Below are 19,308 nucleotides of genomic sequence, written 5' to 3' on the forward strand. Positions count from 1 at the left end.
GCACCGATCTGTCTGAACAACTGGCACACAGCTCGGAAACCCATGCATAGCCCACAAGATATGCCATGAGGTCTCTTCACAGTCCCCAAGTCCAGAACAGTCTATGGGAGGTGCACAGCACTACATGTAGTCATGGCTCTATGTAACTATTCCACATCAAGTAACTGAAGCAAGCAGTAAAATAAAAAAAGCATATTATGGAACAGAGCGGACTGTGAAGCAACACAAACATGGGCACAGATGCATGCATGCACACACACACACACACTATTCACATGGATTTAGTACTGTAGATATGTGGTAGTAGGGGCCTGAGGGCACACAGTGTGTTGTAAAATCTGTGAATGTAATGTTGTTAAAATTGTATAAACTGCATTAATTTTTCTGCACCCCAGGAAGAGGCAGCAGTTAATGGGATCCATAATAAATGCAAATGCCAAAGCAGTCAGGGTTACATTCTTATTGGCTCTTATTCATGTGTTCCTGTAGTGTGTGGAGGAGGACACCCCGGCTCATGAGGCAAGGCTGAGAGCCGGTGACCTTATCACCCACGTGAATGGCGAGTCGGTCCAGGGGCTTGTGCACACTGAGGTGGTGGCGCTACTGCTCAAGGTGAGACTCACTGAAAGAGGACTGTCTTAATACTCCTCATTCCCTTCCATTGGTGTTTGCTTCTCTCTCTCCATCTCTGCTAATTATGCTTCCTGTAATATTCTTGAGCCTAATGATATAGGCCTAGGTGTAAAACAGCTGAGGTGATAGACCAACGACCCTGGAATTAAAAGCAAAGTGTGGGTGAAGAGGGTTGGCTTCACAGGTTTACTCCCTCTGGATTATCAGTACAGCGTGTATTCTTGGCTATCGTTCCATGGCTGTCATTAGATTGTTAGTTAAACTTGAAAGGAATTCCCATGGGTAGTGTGATGCCTAAAACCAATCTTTATTTGTAGTCATCTTCCTGTTGAGTAAAACAGGATATAATGACAAAATGAAATATGTCTACCATCTAATGGACTGGTTTTGCTATTTATCTATCTGTCGTTTTCTCTTAAAAAAAAAATTATTTTATCGAACAACTGAATCCAATGAACTGAGCAGGCTGGGCTGACATGCTTATAGCCTTGCTGGGACTCTAAATTATGAGTATGCATTTATAAGACTGCTGTTATTTCTATAAATATTATCTATTATTGTTACTCTAATTTTTTTCTGTCTGTTTTCCATGTTATTTGGTTAGTTTTATTAAGCACACTCAGAGATATTTATGTTACCATGGGACGGCCCATATTTCCCTCTGGCCTACGCCAATTGGCGGCCAAGGGTTTGCCTTAGGATGCAAAGGTGTGTCATGAGTCAGAAAGATGGTATGATGGTCTTATGGAGACTGAAAAAACCCTGACCTAGTGAGAAACATGGAGGCTTCATCAAGCTAGCCGTGTTGATGACTTCCTAGTCTCATTCTTGCTGGCATCAAAAGTAAAACATAAAATAAAAGTGTTAATAGGAGACCGAATGCGATCGGACCACCATCTAATTGGCCTCCATATAACTCTTACAGAATTTCCATGAGAACGGGGATATTGAAAAAAAATTGTGTGAAGCCCAACTTACAGAAGAGAAACTTTCTGAGGCAATACATCTTTTCAGTCGGGAAAAACACCCCGGCTTCATGGTATATCATAACTTTTTTTTATGTATTCAAAGATCCATTATTAGCATGTTTTGATTACTCTTATAAAAATTGCAGACTTTCAGGTACTCAAGTTCTGATTTCAATACTACTAAAACAGGACCCAGGTGGTAAGTATAAATATCCTGTCCATTTAAAAATTTAAAATAAACTAGATGCCTCTTACACCAATGTTGTGATATGAAAATCCTGGCGAAATGCATAGCACATGGAATTTAAAGGTTTTTATTAGATATTGTTCATCCTGATCAGACAGGTTTTTTTTATTTTTTACATGGAAGATATATTGGAGATAATATACAATTACTTGAAACAATTGAACATTATGAAACATCCAAGATACCAGGCCTGGTCTTCGTAGCAGATTTTGAAAAGGCATTTGATTAAAGTACAAAAGTGTCTGTATGCCGATGACTATTTTTTTTCTTCTTAAGTCCGCAATCTGGATCCTTGCACAGAGCCCTGCAAAATGACCCCCAGCAGGCCACAAATGTGCATGTGTCTGCTCAAACGGTCAGAAAGACTCAATGAGGGTGGTATGAGGGCCCGACGTCCACGGGTGGGGGTTGTGCTTACAGCCCAACACCGTGCAGGATGTTTGGCATTTGCAAGAGAACACCAAGATTGGCAAATTCGCCACTGGTGCCCTGTGCTCTTCACAGATGAAAGCAGGTTCACACTGAGCACATGTGACAGTCTGGAGATGCCGTGGAGAACGTTCTGCTGCCTGCAACATCCTCCAGCATGACCGGTTTGGCGGTGGGTCAGTCATGGTGTGGAGTGGCATTTTTTGGGGGGCCGCACAGCCCTCCATGTGCTCACCAGAGGTAGCCTGACTGCCATTAGGTACCGAGATGAGATCCTCAGACCCCTTGTGAGACCATATGCTGGTGCGGTTGGCCCTGGGTTCCTCCTAATGCAAGACAATGCTAGACCTCATGTGGCTGGAGTGTGTCAGCAGTTCCTGCAAGAGGAAGGCATTGATGCTATGGACTGGCCCGTCCGTTCCCCAGACCTGAATCCAATTGAGCACATCTGGGACATCATGTCTCGCTCCATCCACCAACGCCACGTTGCACCACAGACTGTCCAGGAGTTGGCGGATGCTTTAGTCAGGTCTGGGAGGAGATCCCTCAGGAGACCATCCGCCACCTCATCAGGAGCATGCCCAGGCGTTGTAGGGATGTCATACAGGCACGTGCAGGCCACACACACTACTGAGCCTCATTTTGACTTGTTTTAAGGACATTACATCAAAGTTGGATCAGCCTGTAGTGTGGTTTTCCACCTTAATTTTGAGTGGGACTCCAAATCCAGACCTGCATGGGTTGATCAATTTGATTTCCATTGATAATTTTTGTGTGATTTTGTTGTCAGCACATTCAAATATGTAAAGAAAAAAGTATTTAATAATATTTCTTTCATTCAGATCTAGGATGTTATTTTAGTGTTCCCTTTATTTTTTTGAGACAGTATATATTTTGCTAAGAAGAGACAGAATCAATGTATTCTGGTAATTCCCCGATGTAGCTTGTTTCTGGTCACAGATTCAGGAATTGTTAAAAAAAATCACAACATGCACTTAAAATTTACCTTACAAATAGCAGTGTTGGCCGATTTTGGAAAGCCATAGTCAATAAAAAAATGGAATAATACTCTTAGGAGAAGTGTTCATCTTGAGCTCACAATCTGTGGATACTATACGTTTTTTTAGAAAGGTTAAAGAAATTATGTATAACATTGAAAAATATATGGCACATGGAAACCAGACGAGGGTGGTCTTTGGTGATAGGTGGGCTGGGAGTGGCTGAGGGTTGGGATTAAAGAGCTTATGTTTGGCAATGTGTTATTATGTGACTCCTTTATATAAAAGTACCATGTCTTTATGTAGCAGAAAAGCTTTTAAACATATTTGTCTTCCGAAGAAGACATGGCAGATGGGTTAATAAAAAAAACACTAATTTCCTTCCGTTGGTTGTTCCTTCGCTCCCTCTCTCGCTCTGGCCTTTTTTTTTGTTGCCTTTTATCACTTGCCACCTTCCAAAATATGATCACGAAACTGACAAATGGCCAAATTATACCATTATTATTTTCACTTGTCCTGTATTTGAAGACCAGTAAACCAATTGCCCTTCTATTCACAGAGTGGCAACAAGGTGACGCTGCAGACCACAGCCCTGGAGAACACCTCCATCAAGGTGGGCCCAGCCAGGAAGACCAGCAACAAGAGCAAGATGGCCCGACGCAGCAAGAAGAAGAGGAAGGACGACCAGGACAGGTAAAGAGCAGAACATTTTACAAGGCTCTCCATTATATGAGGAGCAGTTACTCCAGTCACCACGACCAATGTGTAGCACCTACAGTGAGGCGACCCATACAATGACCAATTAGATTAAAGTGCAGACTCAGCTTTCATTTGAGTGTATTTTCATCCGTAGTGGTGAACCGTTTTAGAAATGACAGCACTTTTTGTACATGGTCCTCGATTTTAGGGAACTGAAGTGATGCTCACTTATGTGTATTTAAAGTATACTGAACAAAAATCTAAACGTAACATGTAAAGTGTAGGTTTCATGAGCTGAAATAAAAGTTCCAAATCTACAGAGATTATTTCTAGAAAATTGTTTGAGCATTTCTCCTTTGCCAAGATAATCTATCCACCGGAGTGTGGCATATCAAGAAGCTGATAAACAGCATGATCATTACACAGGTGTACTTTGTGCTCGAGGGAAAATGCCACTAAAATGTAGAGTTTGGTCACACAATGCCACAGATGTCTCAAGTTTTGAGGGAGTGAAATTGGTATGCTGACTGGAGGAATGTCCACCAGAGCTGTTGCCAGAGCTTTGAATGTTCATTTCTCTACCATAACCCACCTCCAACATCGTTTTAAAGGATTTTGCAGTATGTCCAACCGGCCTCACAACTGCCGACCACGTGTAACCACACAAACCCAGGGATTCCACATCCGGCTACTTCACATGCGATATCGTCTTAGACCAGTCACCCTGATTTTATCAATGGCATTTTAATAAACTGAGTTACCGTGACGAGATCCTGAGGCCCATTGTCGTGTCATTCATCCGCCGCCATCACTTAATGTTTCAGCATGATAATACACAGCACCATGTTGCAAGGATCTGTATAGAATTCCTGGAAGCTGAAAATGTCCCAGTTCTGCCATGGCCTTCATACTCATCAAACGTGTCACCCGTCGAGCATGTTTGGGATGCTCTGGATCGACAGCATGTTGCAGTTCCTGACAATATCCAGCAGCTTCGCACAGCCATTGAAGAGTGGGACAACATTCCACAGGCCACAATCAACAGCCTGACTAACTCTATGCGAAGGATATGTGTCGTACTGCATGAGGCAAGATGTGATCACACAAGATACTGACTGGTTTTCTGATCCACGCCACTACTTTATAAAAAAAAATGTATAATAATAATAATAAAGGTATCTGTGACCAACTGATGCATTTCTGTATTCCCAGTCATGTGAAATCCGTCTTAGGGCCTAATGCATTTATTTAAATTGGCTAATTTACTTCTATGAACTGTAACTCAGTAAAGTCTTAAGAATTGTGCCGTGTTGCTTACATTTTTTGTTCAGTGTAGTATTTGGACCCATATTCCTGGCACACAATCACTACATCAAGCATGTGACTACAAAGTTGTTGGATGCATTTGCAGTTTATTTTGGTTGTATTCCAGATGTGCCCAAAGGAAAGGAATTGTAAATAATGCATTGGGTCATTTTGGTGCAACTTCTATTGTATATAAGAACAAGGAAAAATATAGAATTCTGTGCCGCCTAATGCTAATATTGCTGTCTTTTATAGCCACAGAATTTGGTGTATTATCACGTCACATGAAAAGGATTGCTGAAAATATCCACTTAAATTGAATCCCATTTCTCTCCTGTAGTAGACGACGTAGCGTCTTGAGGAAGATGGCCAAGCACACCCCTCCCATGCAGAGCAGTCGTAGTTTCTCCTCCGGCTTCCAGCATTCAGTATCCTCCAGTGACAGCTTGTCTGGCTCCCCCACCCAGAGCCTCTCGCCTGGGCCCAGCACACCCTGCCCCTCCCCCGCCCCCGACCAGTCTGGAGGTGAGTAGCTAGCCTCTATTGGATGGAAACTGTGGTTCGATAGTCGGCCATTTTGTGATGTACATATTTTAAATGTAATAAGGTGGGTGTGTGACAATGTTTCAACCGTTATGATATACCAAGTCAATTGGTATTGGAATAGAAGATACCTGGGTTATGTAAAAGCTCTTGGTTTTCATGGTACATATCATACAAAAATGCAGGCAAAAGTTGATTCTCATTATTATCAAACCATTTAACAGCACGACAGCGAGAATGCTTTCTTTTGTCACTGAAGAAATCAAAGGCTTATCTACAGCATGTTCTATCTCTTCTCAGACTCCAACTCCCCCCAGAGCTCCTCTCCCTGCTCCAGCTCTCCCAACTCCCCTGTCCCCCAGGCCCGTCCCAGCTCCCTCCAGGTCCTAGGCCGCTACACCAAGGCAGGCCGCTGCAAGTCCACCAGCAGCATCCCCCCCTCCCCGCTGGCCTGTATCCCCCCTCCGCAGCCCCTTTCCTCCCAGTGCTCTCCGTCCTCCCTCCCTGGCCTGTCCAAGGGCCTCCACGGCAAGACCCTGTCCCCTCCCACCGTTGCCCGCCACTCTGTCCGCCCGCGCAGCGCCGAGCCGCCCCGCTCTCCCCTCCTCAAGAGGGTGCAGTCGGCTGAGAAGCTCTCCGGGGCGTACCACGGTGACAAGAAGGGCTACGCCACCCGCCGACACACCATGGAGGTACCTCTGTCGGAGGGGGAGGGGCTAGAGGACCTGGATACGGCCAGAGGGTTTGTCTGTGTGGGGGAACAACATGGTCGCCAGGGCCTGTATCTGGGCGGTCAGAGAATCCACAGGGAGTCGACAAGCAGCGACCACCGCAGTGACCACTGCTCCAAGGAGTTGGTGATGAGGAAACTGGCCCTGTCCGAGAGGAGGGACTCCTTTAAGAAGCAGAAGGCGGTGCAGGAGGTGAGCTTTGACGACGCGAATGAGAAGGAGCCAAGAGCCACCCTCCCCGTCAGGCAGCCGCGGTTTAAGGCATCGTGGATTAACTTGGCTCAGTCCGACTGGAGCCTGGAGGCTGTGGGGAGAGGAGCACAGGGTACAGCAGCACAGAAATCCAAACCAAAAGAGAGGGAGGGGTTTTAGCCTAGCGTTGCTCCAAAAAGGTGAAAGGTAGAGTCTTTCTCAAGACAGCAAGACTCTAGACGAAGGTTACATACACTCTTATCGACTACTGTACAGTATTTGAAGGGCTTGCATGTTTATCCGCAAGTATATACTCAAGTTGTGCCAATCGAGGCAACCGGAGGGAGAGAAGAACGAAAATAAAGTTGTTACATGGTCGAGTTAACGTTACAGTATGCATCCTACCACACTAAACAAACTTGAGTGCCAAAATTGGTTTACATCTTATTTTTGGTTTCCCCCTCCTTCACCCTTTGGTTTTAGGTTCACTGTAGCACCTGTAACATGTTTGTACTTTGTAAATATGTTTTTTTTTTTACTGAAATAACCTATTCATGACTAATGTTCATTTGTTTTTATTTCAGGGCTGAATATGACATGTATTATTGGCCCTATTTGTGTAAATCGCACAAATTAGGTGCAGCCATTCTGTTGTGTGAATTGATAGGGACTTGAGGAAACTAAATTAAGAACAAATGTTTTAGATGTGGTTTCTAGATGGAGACAGAGGATGAAGCAATTTCTTTGTCCATTATCTCTTAAATTTTAAGTTGGTTAACATTTAGTATTCCAAAAGTGTTTAATTTCTTGGAAAATGGCTGCTGATTTGTCTGATCAAATATGGCCTTTCAAACATATGTTGAATGTTTATATACTTACTGTGTCCAAGCCCTTTTTAATTCAGTGCTGTCTTTTAACACATCAGAACAATGTGTTTGGTAATGATTTGTAGTCGCTATCTGGACTGGATCCAAGAGAATCAGGGAAAGTGTGTCACGTTTTAAAAGACCTTGGCACAAGTATGAAAGTTATCTACATTCGGTATGCTTTGAAATGGTGCCCCCATGCCAAGGTGTGGATTTCTCATAGGAACCCTTCTAAAAAATAAAAAGAGGTAGTGAACATAGGAGGCTTTAGGAATGGTGCCCTGCTGCCATGCCCAGTCAATTATCCAGTGAAATCATCAAATGGATTCCACCAATTCTCTCATTGGTTTAAATCACAAAATGATTGACAAAATAAGTTAAGTTCTGCCTTTACTACCTTTTTGATACTAGATTGTTGGCGATCCTGCAATGCCGTACTTACCTGCTTGTTGAAGCAAGCTACCCTACAATCTAATTTAGCAGGAGAGCGTTTGTACAGGTTAGGCATTTCCTCTTAACGCAGTTCTCGTTATTTTTCAGAACCCTGGTTTAAGAATCGTACAGTGTATGTAGGAACTGGCTCTCTTTGCGGTTTTTAACCATGTTATATAAATGTTTACATTTTTTGGGGTCAAGTGTACTGTATTTGAAGTTTCTCCATCTGCTGTTAAATTATTACAACGAATTTGTCCCTCAGATGCCCTGAGGGACAAATTGAAATGTTTTTTGTGTGTGTATATTTTGACATGGAAGCAGTCTTGTTGTATTGCTGATTCGCCTATGCTATTCACACACACCGTAACTAATCTAAACGGCAGTTGGCAATGATTAAAAAGTGACTGGGGGGGGACAGCAGACAGCAGACTTTATAGAATGACAGTGGTTTGGTGAGAGATTTGAAGATGGTTTTGCTCTGAACTTTGTATACTCTCATTGGCACATTGTTTTCTTCTGCAACTATGGAATTAACAGCCAAAATGCTTCCACTCTCGCTTATTTCAAATAAGCTGTAATATCAGGATGAACTGTCATACTCTGTCAGATGTTAGGAACACGTGTTTCACGGTGGGAATATTGACAAGAGTTAAAATAATAATTTAGCACCAACTAATACTTGAACAACTGGAACGAGAGAGGATAGCGCAAGGTCAAATCTAAAACTTATCTACTTGTTTTATTACCCAACATTCAAGTACTAATTAAGTAAACAAACATGTGTTTCTTGAGGATATAATCAAATAAGTAATTCAATTCACAATGGATTTCCCAGATCTTGATTGTCAAAATGTGGTCCGGTCCGTTTGTTGGAAATACTGCATCTTGCTACGGTGTAATCATACTAGACATTTTTACTGAATAACTACATGTTAAATTTGTCAGATGTTTCCATGGTCTAGCTTGCTAGAGAATGTCTGATTCTTACAGTATGGCTAAGCTGACCACGATTGTGAACATAACCATTCTGCATTTCTACACTGTTCAATGTTACACAAAAAAAACACTGGCACCCAAATTTGTTTGTGTACATTGTTTAAGTCACTGAATTTTTTTTTTTTTTTTTTCCCATTCTTTTCCAATTCGACTTCAATAACACTTAAGAATATAGGGGAGGGGGTAAAGTATGAGGTGCACACGGTGTACAACCAGCTGATGATACTTTCTCACATTTTTCCTGATACTGTATATGGAAAAGGGGACATCTGTAATGTTGATTTCGTCACACGGTGGTCAATTGTAATTCATATAGATAATTCACATTGTTTTGTTCTGTCTTTTACCTTGGTGGCCCTCGAACAATTTCATTTCATATTTCTCAAACTGGTTTCTGGTGAAAGTTGGTGTTGGTGTGAAATCCATTGCTTTATACGCTCTAACAGCATTTTGAAATAAATTAATGGCAGAAGACTAATATGAAGTGGACCATTTATTTTGGGACTTATGAATTACAATTTTGATAAACCCATTCACAACACTAACTACTCAAGGCTCATTGTGATCCAATGAATATTTTTCCATTCAAAATAATGATATACAACTATTTGATACACTGCCGATTTCGCAGTTTTTTTACACAAAGCATGTACAGGTCTAATTTTTATCATAGGTACCGGTACACTTCAACTGTGAGAGACGGAATCTAAAACAAAAATCCAGAAAATCACATTGTATGATTTTTAAGTAATTAATTTGGATTTTATTGCATGACATAAGTATTTGATCAACCAACCAGTAAGAATTGTGGCTCTCACAGACCTGTTAGTTTTTCTTTAAGAGTCCCTGTTCTCCACTCATTACCTGTATTAACTGCACCTGTTTGAACTCGTTACCTGTATAAAAGACACCTGTCCACACACTCAATCAAACCGACTCCAACCTCTCCACAATGGCCAAGACCAGAGAGCTGTGTAAGGACATCAGGGTTAAATTGCAGACCTGCACAAGGCTAGGATGGGCTACAAGACAATTGGCAAGCAGCTTGGTGAGAAGGCAACAACTGTTGGCGCAATTATTAGAAAATGGAAGAAGTTCAAGATGACGGTCAATCACCCTCTGGTCTGGGGCTCCATGCAAGATCTCCCCTCGTGGGGCATCAATGATCATGAGGAAGGTGAGGGATCAGCCCAGAACTACATGGTAGGACCTGGTCAATGACCTGAAGAGAGCTGGGACCACAGTCTCAAAGAAAACCATTAGTAACACACTACGCCGTCATGGATTAAAATCCTGCTGCGCATGCAAGGTCCCCTTGCTCAAGCCAGCGCATGTCCAGGACCGTCTGAAGTTTTCCAATGACCATCTGGATGATCCAGAGGAGGAATGGGAGAAGGACATGTGGTCCGATGAGACAAAAATAGAGCTTTTTGGTCTAAACTCCACTCACCGTGTTTGGAGGAAGAAGGATGAGTACAACCCCAAGAACGCCATCCCAACCGTGAAGCATGGAGGTGGAAACATAATTCTTTGGGGATGCTTTTCTGCAAAGGGGACCGGACGACTGCACCGTATTGAGGGGAGGATGGATGGGGCCATGTATCGCGAGATCTTGGCCAACAACCTCCTTCCCTCAGTAAGAGCATTGAAGATGGGTCGTGGCTGGGTCTTCCAGCATGACAACGACTTGAAACACACAGCCAGGGCAACTAAGGAGTGGCTCTGTAAGAAGCATCTCAAGGTCCTGGAGTGGCCTAGCCAGTCTCCAGACCTGAACCCAATAGAAAATCTTTGGAGGGAGCTGAGAAGGATCTGGAGAAGGTCTGTATGGAGGAGTGGGCCAAAATCCCTGCTGCAGTGTGTGGAAACCTGGTCAAGAACTACAGGAAACGTATGATCTCTGGAATTGCAAACAAAGGTTTCTGTACCAAATATGAAAAAGCCAGCAGCGTTGCAGTTCTTGACACACACACCGGTGCGCCTGGCACCTACTACCATATCCTATTCAAAGGCTCTTTTGTCTTGCCCATTCACCCTCAATGGCACACATACAGTACACATTCCATTTCTTCTTCTGTGGGGTTTAACGGCAGTTGGCATCCATGTTGGAAGGGTGTTATTTAATGCAAGCATTACCATCCCCAACTGGACTATAGTATAAATCCATTATACTGTGATACCATTTTTTTTTAAGTAACACCCAACCAACCTTATACTCATTAAAAACCCACTAACCTGTTACACTACTTTGATCCCATCTGCACCATGCCAATGCCCTGAGATTACAGGACACCATTGCTAAGAAGCCAACCTTACTGAAGCATACATTATACAAGTATCACTCGTTGACCTCAGTGTTCTCAGAATCCCTCACCCATCCTCCTCTGCTTTCTTCACTGTCTCAGCTTCTGCATTACTACTCCTCATCTTCAGCTTCTGCACTACTCTGGCCACCTCAACCTGCCTCTCTCGCACCGGACACTTCCGATCCCCAACAACATGGGACAATCCATGTACCAAGGCTTAAAAATAATCTGTCTCCCCATCATCTAAACTGATTGAAGTGGATTTAACAGGTGACATCAATAACGGATCATAGCTTTCACCTGGTCAGTCTGTCATAGAAAGAGGTGTTCCTAATGTTTTGTACACTCAGTGTATTTTACAATTATTATAAAACACAGTTGTGAACAAGCATGATCAGGCTGTACTGTCAAGATGCATTTTTAGGATAACTGAAATTCTTCAATTCAGGAGAGGTGAACTATTTGGGACTCCCTAAAAAACGCCACCAAGATACAAGTGACTTTGTAACAGGTAAGGAGGGCATTTTTGCTAATACTAACCCTTTTCCTAACATTGACCTAATTCTCCTAACCTGCTACGTTAATTCTCCCAATCTGCGGCGCAAATTCTCCTAACCCGCTACGAAAAAAATCGTGGTCTGTATCGAAGGGGCGTGATTTTAGGAATCTCGAAATATGTATAATGAGCATATGCGTCTTGTCCTGCAGGGATTCGTGCTTTTCCGTCTGGGTTCGTTTATTTTCGAGCTGTTCGTATTAGTTCCCACGCATTCTCCTGTTTCATGCGCGGTGCTGTGCTGGAAATGGCTGTGTAGGGAGCTGAGAGTTATGTGCGGCAAAAGAAAGAAAGGGAGAAAGAAAGAAAGCGGATTGGGAGTGAACCGGGCAAGTGGAAGACTTTAAAGCATTGAGGGAGAGAAACGGTGAAGGATAAGGAAATTAGCTGTCTACATTTCGAAGTGTTGAACAGTTAAAGTGCCGCAACAGCGAGATTTGGAAGAAATATCTGCGGGTGAGTTTTTCCAAGTTCTTGCACATTTCCAGTGCTGGCCACTGAACAGGAAAATGGTGGAAGAGCGTGAAGTGCACTACGCACACAACGCAGTACGAACTTGCACATGTTTATAAACTTGTCAAAGAACACTGCAACAAGTCGTTTTCTGTATTTTATAGCACGCTAAATGTTAAAACAATAACCTCTATTGGCATCTAGTGTGCCTCTATTGACATCTCAATCTAGCAAGTCGAGCTACTGTAACCATATTTTCCAGAGTTCCCATATGGTGCATGAATGTTGCATTATTTTGTTGGCTACATTTTTTAAATGCAGTATCAAAACATGGCTACAGCTGCGAATTTCTCTAACACGACAGCTATCGCTGGAAGCTGAAGTGTTTAATGTGCTAATTTTACTTGCTACGTTATTGCGAGAAAAAATATCTACTCTAGCTGACAGCACCCTATATTTTGGACCGTTCTATTATTTGTTAATTCACATAGTTGGTGTTTTTTTGTTATCTTAAAAGTGTAGTTTGTTTTGCACATTTGTGTTGTTTTTAGGTCTCTATGCCAAATCATCACCAGATTTCTCTTGGATTCATTCCAGAATTTGCAGGATCAGCCATGTCTGTGGCAACAATGCCTATTCAGTTTTGGACAAATGTCTGTCAAACTTTACATTAAAGTGACCGTATTACTGTATAATTGATAGTTGCTAAAATACAGTAATGTAAGTTTTGTATTAACTCATTGCTACACTGTACTTGGGGTAAGGTAAAGGTTACTAATGTACAGTAACAATGGGTAACTATTACACTTACAAATAAAGAAATAACTAGCCTACATATAACAACATATTTTGAATAGTTCGTTAGGACATTCTCTAACGTCTATCTCGTTTTTAAAGAAAATATAGGAACCCCTTGAGGTGTTATGGCATGTCCGTGTTTATTCAGCTTAATGGAGCTACTTACACTCATTATCGAAAAGTCCCTGAAGCCCCAAGTCGCTTTTTCATTTTGACTGGAAAAACTGGTCAAAACAATCGTCAGCTTCCTCCATTACAGCAAGTTGATGGCATTCCAGTTATGCAAATATTTCCCCCCACTTTTTTTGTTATACATTATATATGTGCCCTGATAGGGCCAAGCCCTTTCTCAACCAGGGTATTAAAAAAAGCACCCAAAATGCTGCTGCTCATGCCAATTTTGCATTTGACCTACAAACAGTTACAGATCTGGGTTAGGTAAGCTGATCCCTGATGTGCACCTAAGGGCAACTGTCTCTTAGCAAGCACCGCTGCTCTATGTAGGCCTACCTTACAATGTGCAGATCTTTTGTTGCTGCATTTAGCTATAGAGGCCGGTTTTCTGCAATCGTCTTATGCTGTTCCTTATGTTGCTACAATATAACATGGATTAGATTTCAGATATGCTTATGCGATATTACTAGGCTATATCATGTTGTAGACTGTTGACATTCACAACTAGCATATGGTGTCCACCGGCGGACAGATGGCCACAAGGTTAATGTATGTCAATTCTAGTTTAGGCCTACATACTAGCTACATTTTGGGGCTCAGATGTGCATTTAAATATTTGTTGCAGCATTGGCTGACATTTTAAAATACTTGCACTGAAATGGCTGTCTCCAGAAATGATAATTTTCACTCAAAGAATTGGGTGAATGTCCATTATGAAAATCAATAATGAACAAACAAACAGAACTTGTCTCCTGCACTGATAGTTGGTTCAGGCTTTGATGTGTAATTTTTAGGAAAGTATTACTGCAGTTTGTCTGTCTGTCGTCGTCATCCCCATGCAAAGATTAATGTGTCTGACTGTATTGCAGTATTAGTGCATTTCCATCTACACTGAGTGTACAGAACGTTAGGACCACCAACTCTTTCCATGAAATAGACTGACCAGGTGGAAGCTATGATCCCCTATTGATGTCACCTGTTAAATTCTCTTCAATCAGTGTAGGTAAAGGGGAGGAGACTGGTTAAAGAAGGATTTTGAGACAATTGAGACATGGATTGTGTATGTGTGCCATTCAGAGGATGAATGGGCAAGACAAATCTACGTGCCTTTGAATGGGGTATGGTAGTAGGTGCCAGGAAGTTTAAGTGTGTCAAGAACTGCAACGCTGCTGGGTTTAATCACTGAACTGTTTCCCGTGTGTATCAGACATCCAGCCAACTTGACAAAAACTGTGGGAAGCATTGGCGTCATCACGGGCCAGTGTCCCTGTGGAATGCTTTCGACACCTTTTGGAGTCCATGCCTCCCCGACAAATTTGAGGCTGTTCTCAGGGCAAAAAAGGGATGCACTCAATATTAGGAAGTGTTCCTAATGTTTTGTACACTGTGTATGAAATGAATGGTCACACTCCAGATCAGAAATTAAAACATCACACCACTGAGATGTGTATTTTTCTTTTATGAAATATGAAGCATGTTAATGTTAAGTAGGCCTATTTGTAATTTCCCCTGGTCCGTATTGCTTTACAGTAAAAACACATTAAGGGAATAAACACATAGCTACAAAGAGATTTTGCTTTATGAAATGTAATTATAAAATATTATGCAAGATGTTGCACCCATTTGTTACTGATGTTTATGTCAATAACATATTTAATACGTCATAGTTTAATATTATGTCATGGCCCTTGGATTAGTTCAGGGTATTGTCTCTATTTTCACCCCCAGTAACGGTCCTGTACAGCAGCCTGAGTGGGCACTGGGAGGTAGCATTGAGGTTAAGCTGAGTACTAACGGGAACTGTAAACAGTCAGCTGGAGCCAAATCAACCCGTATTTGATCAGTTCAGGACCACTTTACATATGGGATGGGCACGATTATTAGAATATCCGAACGGATGTTTGTATTAAATTATTGAGAGAGAAATTATAGGCCTATTTTTAACAGTGAAAAGGGGCTTTTTCTAAATTGAATTAAAATATCCATGTGACATTGTTACATATAAGGATACTACTACACCATGACACTTAAAATTCATAATTAATTTTAAAAAATGTTACCTTTGAATATACGTTTTTCTGACGTGCGCCTCATGAAGCCTGTTAGCCTTTACACGTGTAGCTTGTTGTTTTTGTTGGCCAACCAAAGCGGCACTACATTCAAACCGGTTCCATGTGTAGCAGTAAAGTGAGAGTTCACTAATGCAAAATGGAATTAAAAGGTAGATAAATTAAAAAGACTAGGCTATTACACACAACCAACTAAACTAACGTAGCAGGCATAAAAGAAACGCCTGAGCGGGATGCCCCACATTCTGGTCATGACAAGAGAAAACAATTGTCAGGAGGTTCTCTCCTGCACTGTTCAACCAATCAAGTACATTTGGAGGAGGAGTTAAAATGAAGTGTCGACTTTGTTTATATTCCGGATGGAAACTATTTCAGAGCAAGCTAGCACGTGCTGTAGCTAGCTGCTAGACAGCTATTAGAAAGCGACAAAAGTTGTCACCAACAAAATTGGTATGTGGTGTCTGTCGACTTTGTCAAGAACTTCATCTGGAAGAAAGACTGGCACTAGGTATAGGCATCTGCTTTGTGTTTCACCGGGGACTGTAAAAACAGCGAGGCGCACGACCAAAAGCAGAGGGCACGTTACAAGCTCTCTTCCTTTTCCCCTAAAAAGGAAGAGCGACACTGAAGGTAGGCTGTTTAATCTGAATGTAGCTGGGATACGTCTCGACCCCATTTGAAGATGACATTTGAAATTGTTAAACTAAGGGTTAAAGCTACAATATGTAACTTTTTGGACAAGCTGACCAAATGCACATGGACATGTGAGTTATAGATTTGTCATTCTCATTCAAAGTCTAAGCGGTAAATATGTTCTATGTGTGCTATTTCTATGCTCCCCGTTCTTAAATTTAGTTTTTGTCTTACTTTTGGTTTTGTACATCAGTTGAAAATCCTATATTTTTGGTTATGGAAAATATATTATACAGCAGTTTAGATGGTTCAATGATTATCTACGCAATGACTGCTTGCATTGTCGCAAACTGAAAGTAGGTGAACTATTCCAATTATAGCAATCAGGAAATGGCAGAGCGATTTCAGCATATTGCATTTTTAAGGTTAGGTAAAGCGCTGACCATCCTCGATTAACCTAGCTAGATATAGATAGCATCTCTAGGCTACTCCAGTCAAGACAGGCACTGTTATATGGGATTATAAATGACATTGTGGCTGCTACTAGTTAACTAGTCTTTGCTGTAGCAAAGTTAAAAATATATTTTTACAAATATACATTTACAAGCAAATAAATCGACAACAAAAAACTGATATTCGAATAGTGAATTATTTCAAACGCCCATCCATACTTTACGGTGGTATTATGTTTTACTGTTTTCTTATTTTGGGAAAAATGTTACAAAATTGCTCAGAAGTAGCAATGCATATGTACCAAAATATATTGGCTTGCAGCTCCTCTGACGTTCCAGAGCTTTTGTTTCATTTAAGCCAGTAGTTTTGAAAGTAGTGCCCAAGCCAAAATGGGTCCCCGAAAATTGTGCACATCCATTTCGTATATGTTACATCCTGCAAACATTTTGCAATTCTTATTGGTGTTGCAAAACTTCTGTACTTTTTTGATACTAGAACATGTAAAACGGTTCAGTACTCGATTTTTTTTAAAGTGTCAAATGTGTATCATGCCATCTACTGATTTGAGAGAGGATGAAGTCTCTCTGTCAGCGTAGCCGATGTCCCCTTATAGCGTGAGAGCACTGTGCCTGCTCCACTTAACCATTGCTAGCTTTAGCCCGCCTTGAGGAACCATTGAACTCACTGGGAGTGTGGGCTGCATCACCACTTATGCTGCACAGAAGTTAACACACTTGAACAATGCAACACGGCATGTAGAAATGTTGAGACGGCTAATTACGGCTCCCAAAACAATGTCCAGTGCAGACTAGAGCACTACTATGCAAGTCCGGTAGCTTTCAGCTTTTGTAGGCTAACTTTCCTTGCTAGCTTACAGCTGAAGCCAGCATCAATTCACGACCCAAGTACCTTGTTTGTGATAATATGCTAACATAATGCAAAATATTGCTGGTTTATAAAGCTGATTGCATTAAAAAATGTCCAATGCAATGATATTGAACTCAAAATATCTGTCCGGCTCAAGTGCCATTCTGTGACTTTGGCTAATACGCCTTTTTTTTTGTTGCCGTGGAATCATTTTGGTATCAACACTAATTCTAATTAAACACTAATTGTTATGAAACGTTACGAATTCTAATTTGTACAATATGTTACAAATTTGTAAGTTCGAAGGGATACTTCTGGATTTTGGAAATGAAGCCCTTTATCTACTTCCCCAGAATAACCTGCCTGTTAATTTTGGTGGTCCTTTACTGGTAATGGTAAAATATAGCTTACATTATATTGCAGCACCAGACAATAATTGTCTGTATAATACATTTTTCATTCATATATATTTGATCACACTGCATATATTTTCATCAAATGACACTGCAAAAAAAAGTGCAGTGTAAAAAAGGTGGAGTTGTTTGGGTCAGGAGCTTGATCACTGCCTAGATACATTTTCTAATATTAGAACATTTCCTTGATTTGCCTGAGCTTCTCTGGTGACTCCGAGCACATGGCCAAACAGCAGCCAATAAGAGGCCAGGCTTAGTTTCCCTCTCTCTAGCAACAGTGAGTTTATTGCCTTTTTTTATTTGTTCATTATTTTCTGTGGCTCCCTCAGCCGTTTGGGCTCTCCTGATAGCAAAATGTGTCATCTCTTGACTGAATAAAAGTGAGGGGGGGAAAGGGATGGATCCAGTGACGACCAGCCTGCCAGCTGCTGCCTTGAAATGTGGGCTGCACTCCATGTGTAGGATTGTAACAGAGATGATTCTCCATTCAACTGGTATTAGTTGCAGCACTTTTCTTTTTTTTTGCTGTGGAATAAAATGCTGACGTGGACCATCACGGAGTGCGGGATGATTGCAAGTGTCTTCTACAAGATTGTGAATATAAACAAACAAAATGGCAGAGGAATGGAATTTGGGGGGAGGGGGATTGCCGGCTGTGGTTGGGTATGCCAGTGCCACTTGTCTACCCTGGCGACTCTTCTTTTTTTTGACACCGGGGATGTCAGACAGAGAGCCTTGGTAAGTCTCTCCAGTTTCTCTCTGCCCAAAAGTGGGGTGAGTAATGTTGCCCAACGGTACGTCCTGTAATCATGATAACTATTTAATGTTTTATAGCGGTGACATTAGGACCGACTATTACGAGAATGTTTTGCTTGCATATCAAATGGAGAGTTTGTCTGAGGGTTGAAGTGCGCATACCCCCGGATATGAAGAGAGCGGTGTACAGTTAGAATTTTTCCTGTTATTTAGGTTTTAGCCGCAACCTATCATATCCACTCAAAACATACTTTACTGCTCTAAACCGGGCTTCAAAAAGAGTAGTTTATTTGGACGTTTTCGAGAGATGCCCCAAAAACTCTGGGGGCTGCTGAGCTCTTATTTCCTGAGTCACAAGCCCAACCCCTCCATTACACCCCCTCCTGTTTTTGGATTTTCTTTTTGTCATCAATTCATCCAGGGGGGAAAAAGGAGATTTAATCTCGCCTCAGACTGAAAGCCGAATGTCTCTCTGAGGCACAGTTGCCGTTTTTGACTTGGTCGCTTTAAAAAAATATTTTTGCTTCACTCTTGCTGAAGCTACAGTACGCATAAACAAAGGTAATTGACCATTTGTCTTTGACTGTGGATAGAGTCATCTGGGTCTTCATGTTTTAAAATGGGATTTTCCTACTGTGGCTCTGAATTAACTGATCAAATGGAAGATTTTGACACTTAACTAGTCTTGAATAATTTATTAGGCCTAGGTGAGACCTGAAAAACCGTGATGTAATGGTGGGTCTACATAGCTGTTGAGGACCTTATTTACCATATTGACTGGAATGAAG

The 19,308-nt window shown here is 41.7% G+C and overlaps 2 protein-coding genes across 5 annotated transcripts in view; both read left to right on the forward strand.

Moving 5' to 3' along the window:
* LOC115114219 (microtubule-associated serine/threonine-protein kinase 3-like) overlaps positions 1-9,520 on the forward strand; it is a 56,139-nt gene extending 46,619 nt beyond the window's left edge. For all 3 annotated transcript variants that reach the window (XM_029642291.2, XM_029642290.2, XM_029642292.2), the window contains 4 exons: positions 490-612; positions 3,835-3,968; positions 5,620-5,804; positions 6,123-9,520. In XM_029642291.2, the coding sequence (XP_029498151.1) occupies positions 490-612; positions 3,835-3,968; positions 5,620-5,804; positions 6,123-6,925 (1,245 nt within the window). In that variant the 3' untranslated portion in view covers positions 6,926-9,520. The remainder of the gene's footprint in view (positions 1-489; positions 613-3,834; positions 3,969-5,619; positions 5,805-6,122) is intronic.
* A 2,592-nt stretch (positions 9,521-12,112) lies between these two features.
* The window catches only part of LOC115114221 (phosphatidylinositol 3-kinase regulatory subunit gamma-like), a 50,502-nt gene continuing 43,306 nt past the window's right edge, over positions 12,113-19,308 (forward strand). Inside the window, exon 1 of one of the 2 annotated variants that reach the window (XM_029642294.2) lies at positions 12,113-12,360. The gene's annotated coding sequence lies outside the window, so the exon portion shown is untranslated. Of the gene's footprint in view, positions 12,361-15,790; positions 16,029-19,308 lie in introns of those variants that run through there. The other variant, XM_029642295.2, reaches the window with a different exon arrangement.

The sequence above is a fragment of the Oncorhynchus nerka genome, linkage group LG9b, assembly GCF_034236695.1.
Source record: "Oncorhynchus nerka isolate Pitt River linkage group LG9b, Oner_Uvic_2.0, whole genome shotgun sequence".
Taxonomy (NCBI): Eukaryota; Metazoa; Chordata; class Actinopteri; order Salmoniformes; family Salmonidae; genus Oncorhynchus; species Oncorhynchus nerka.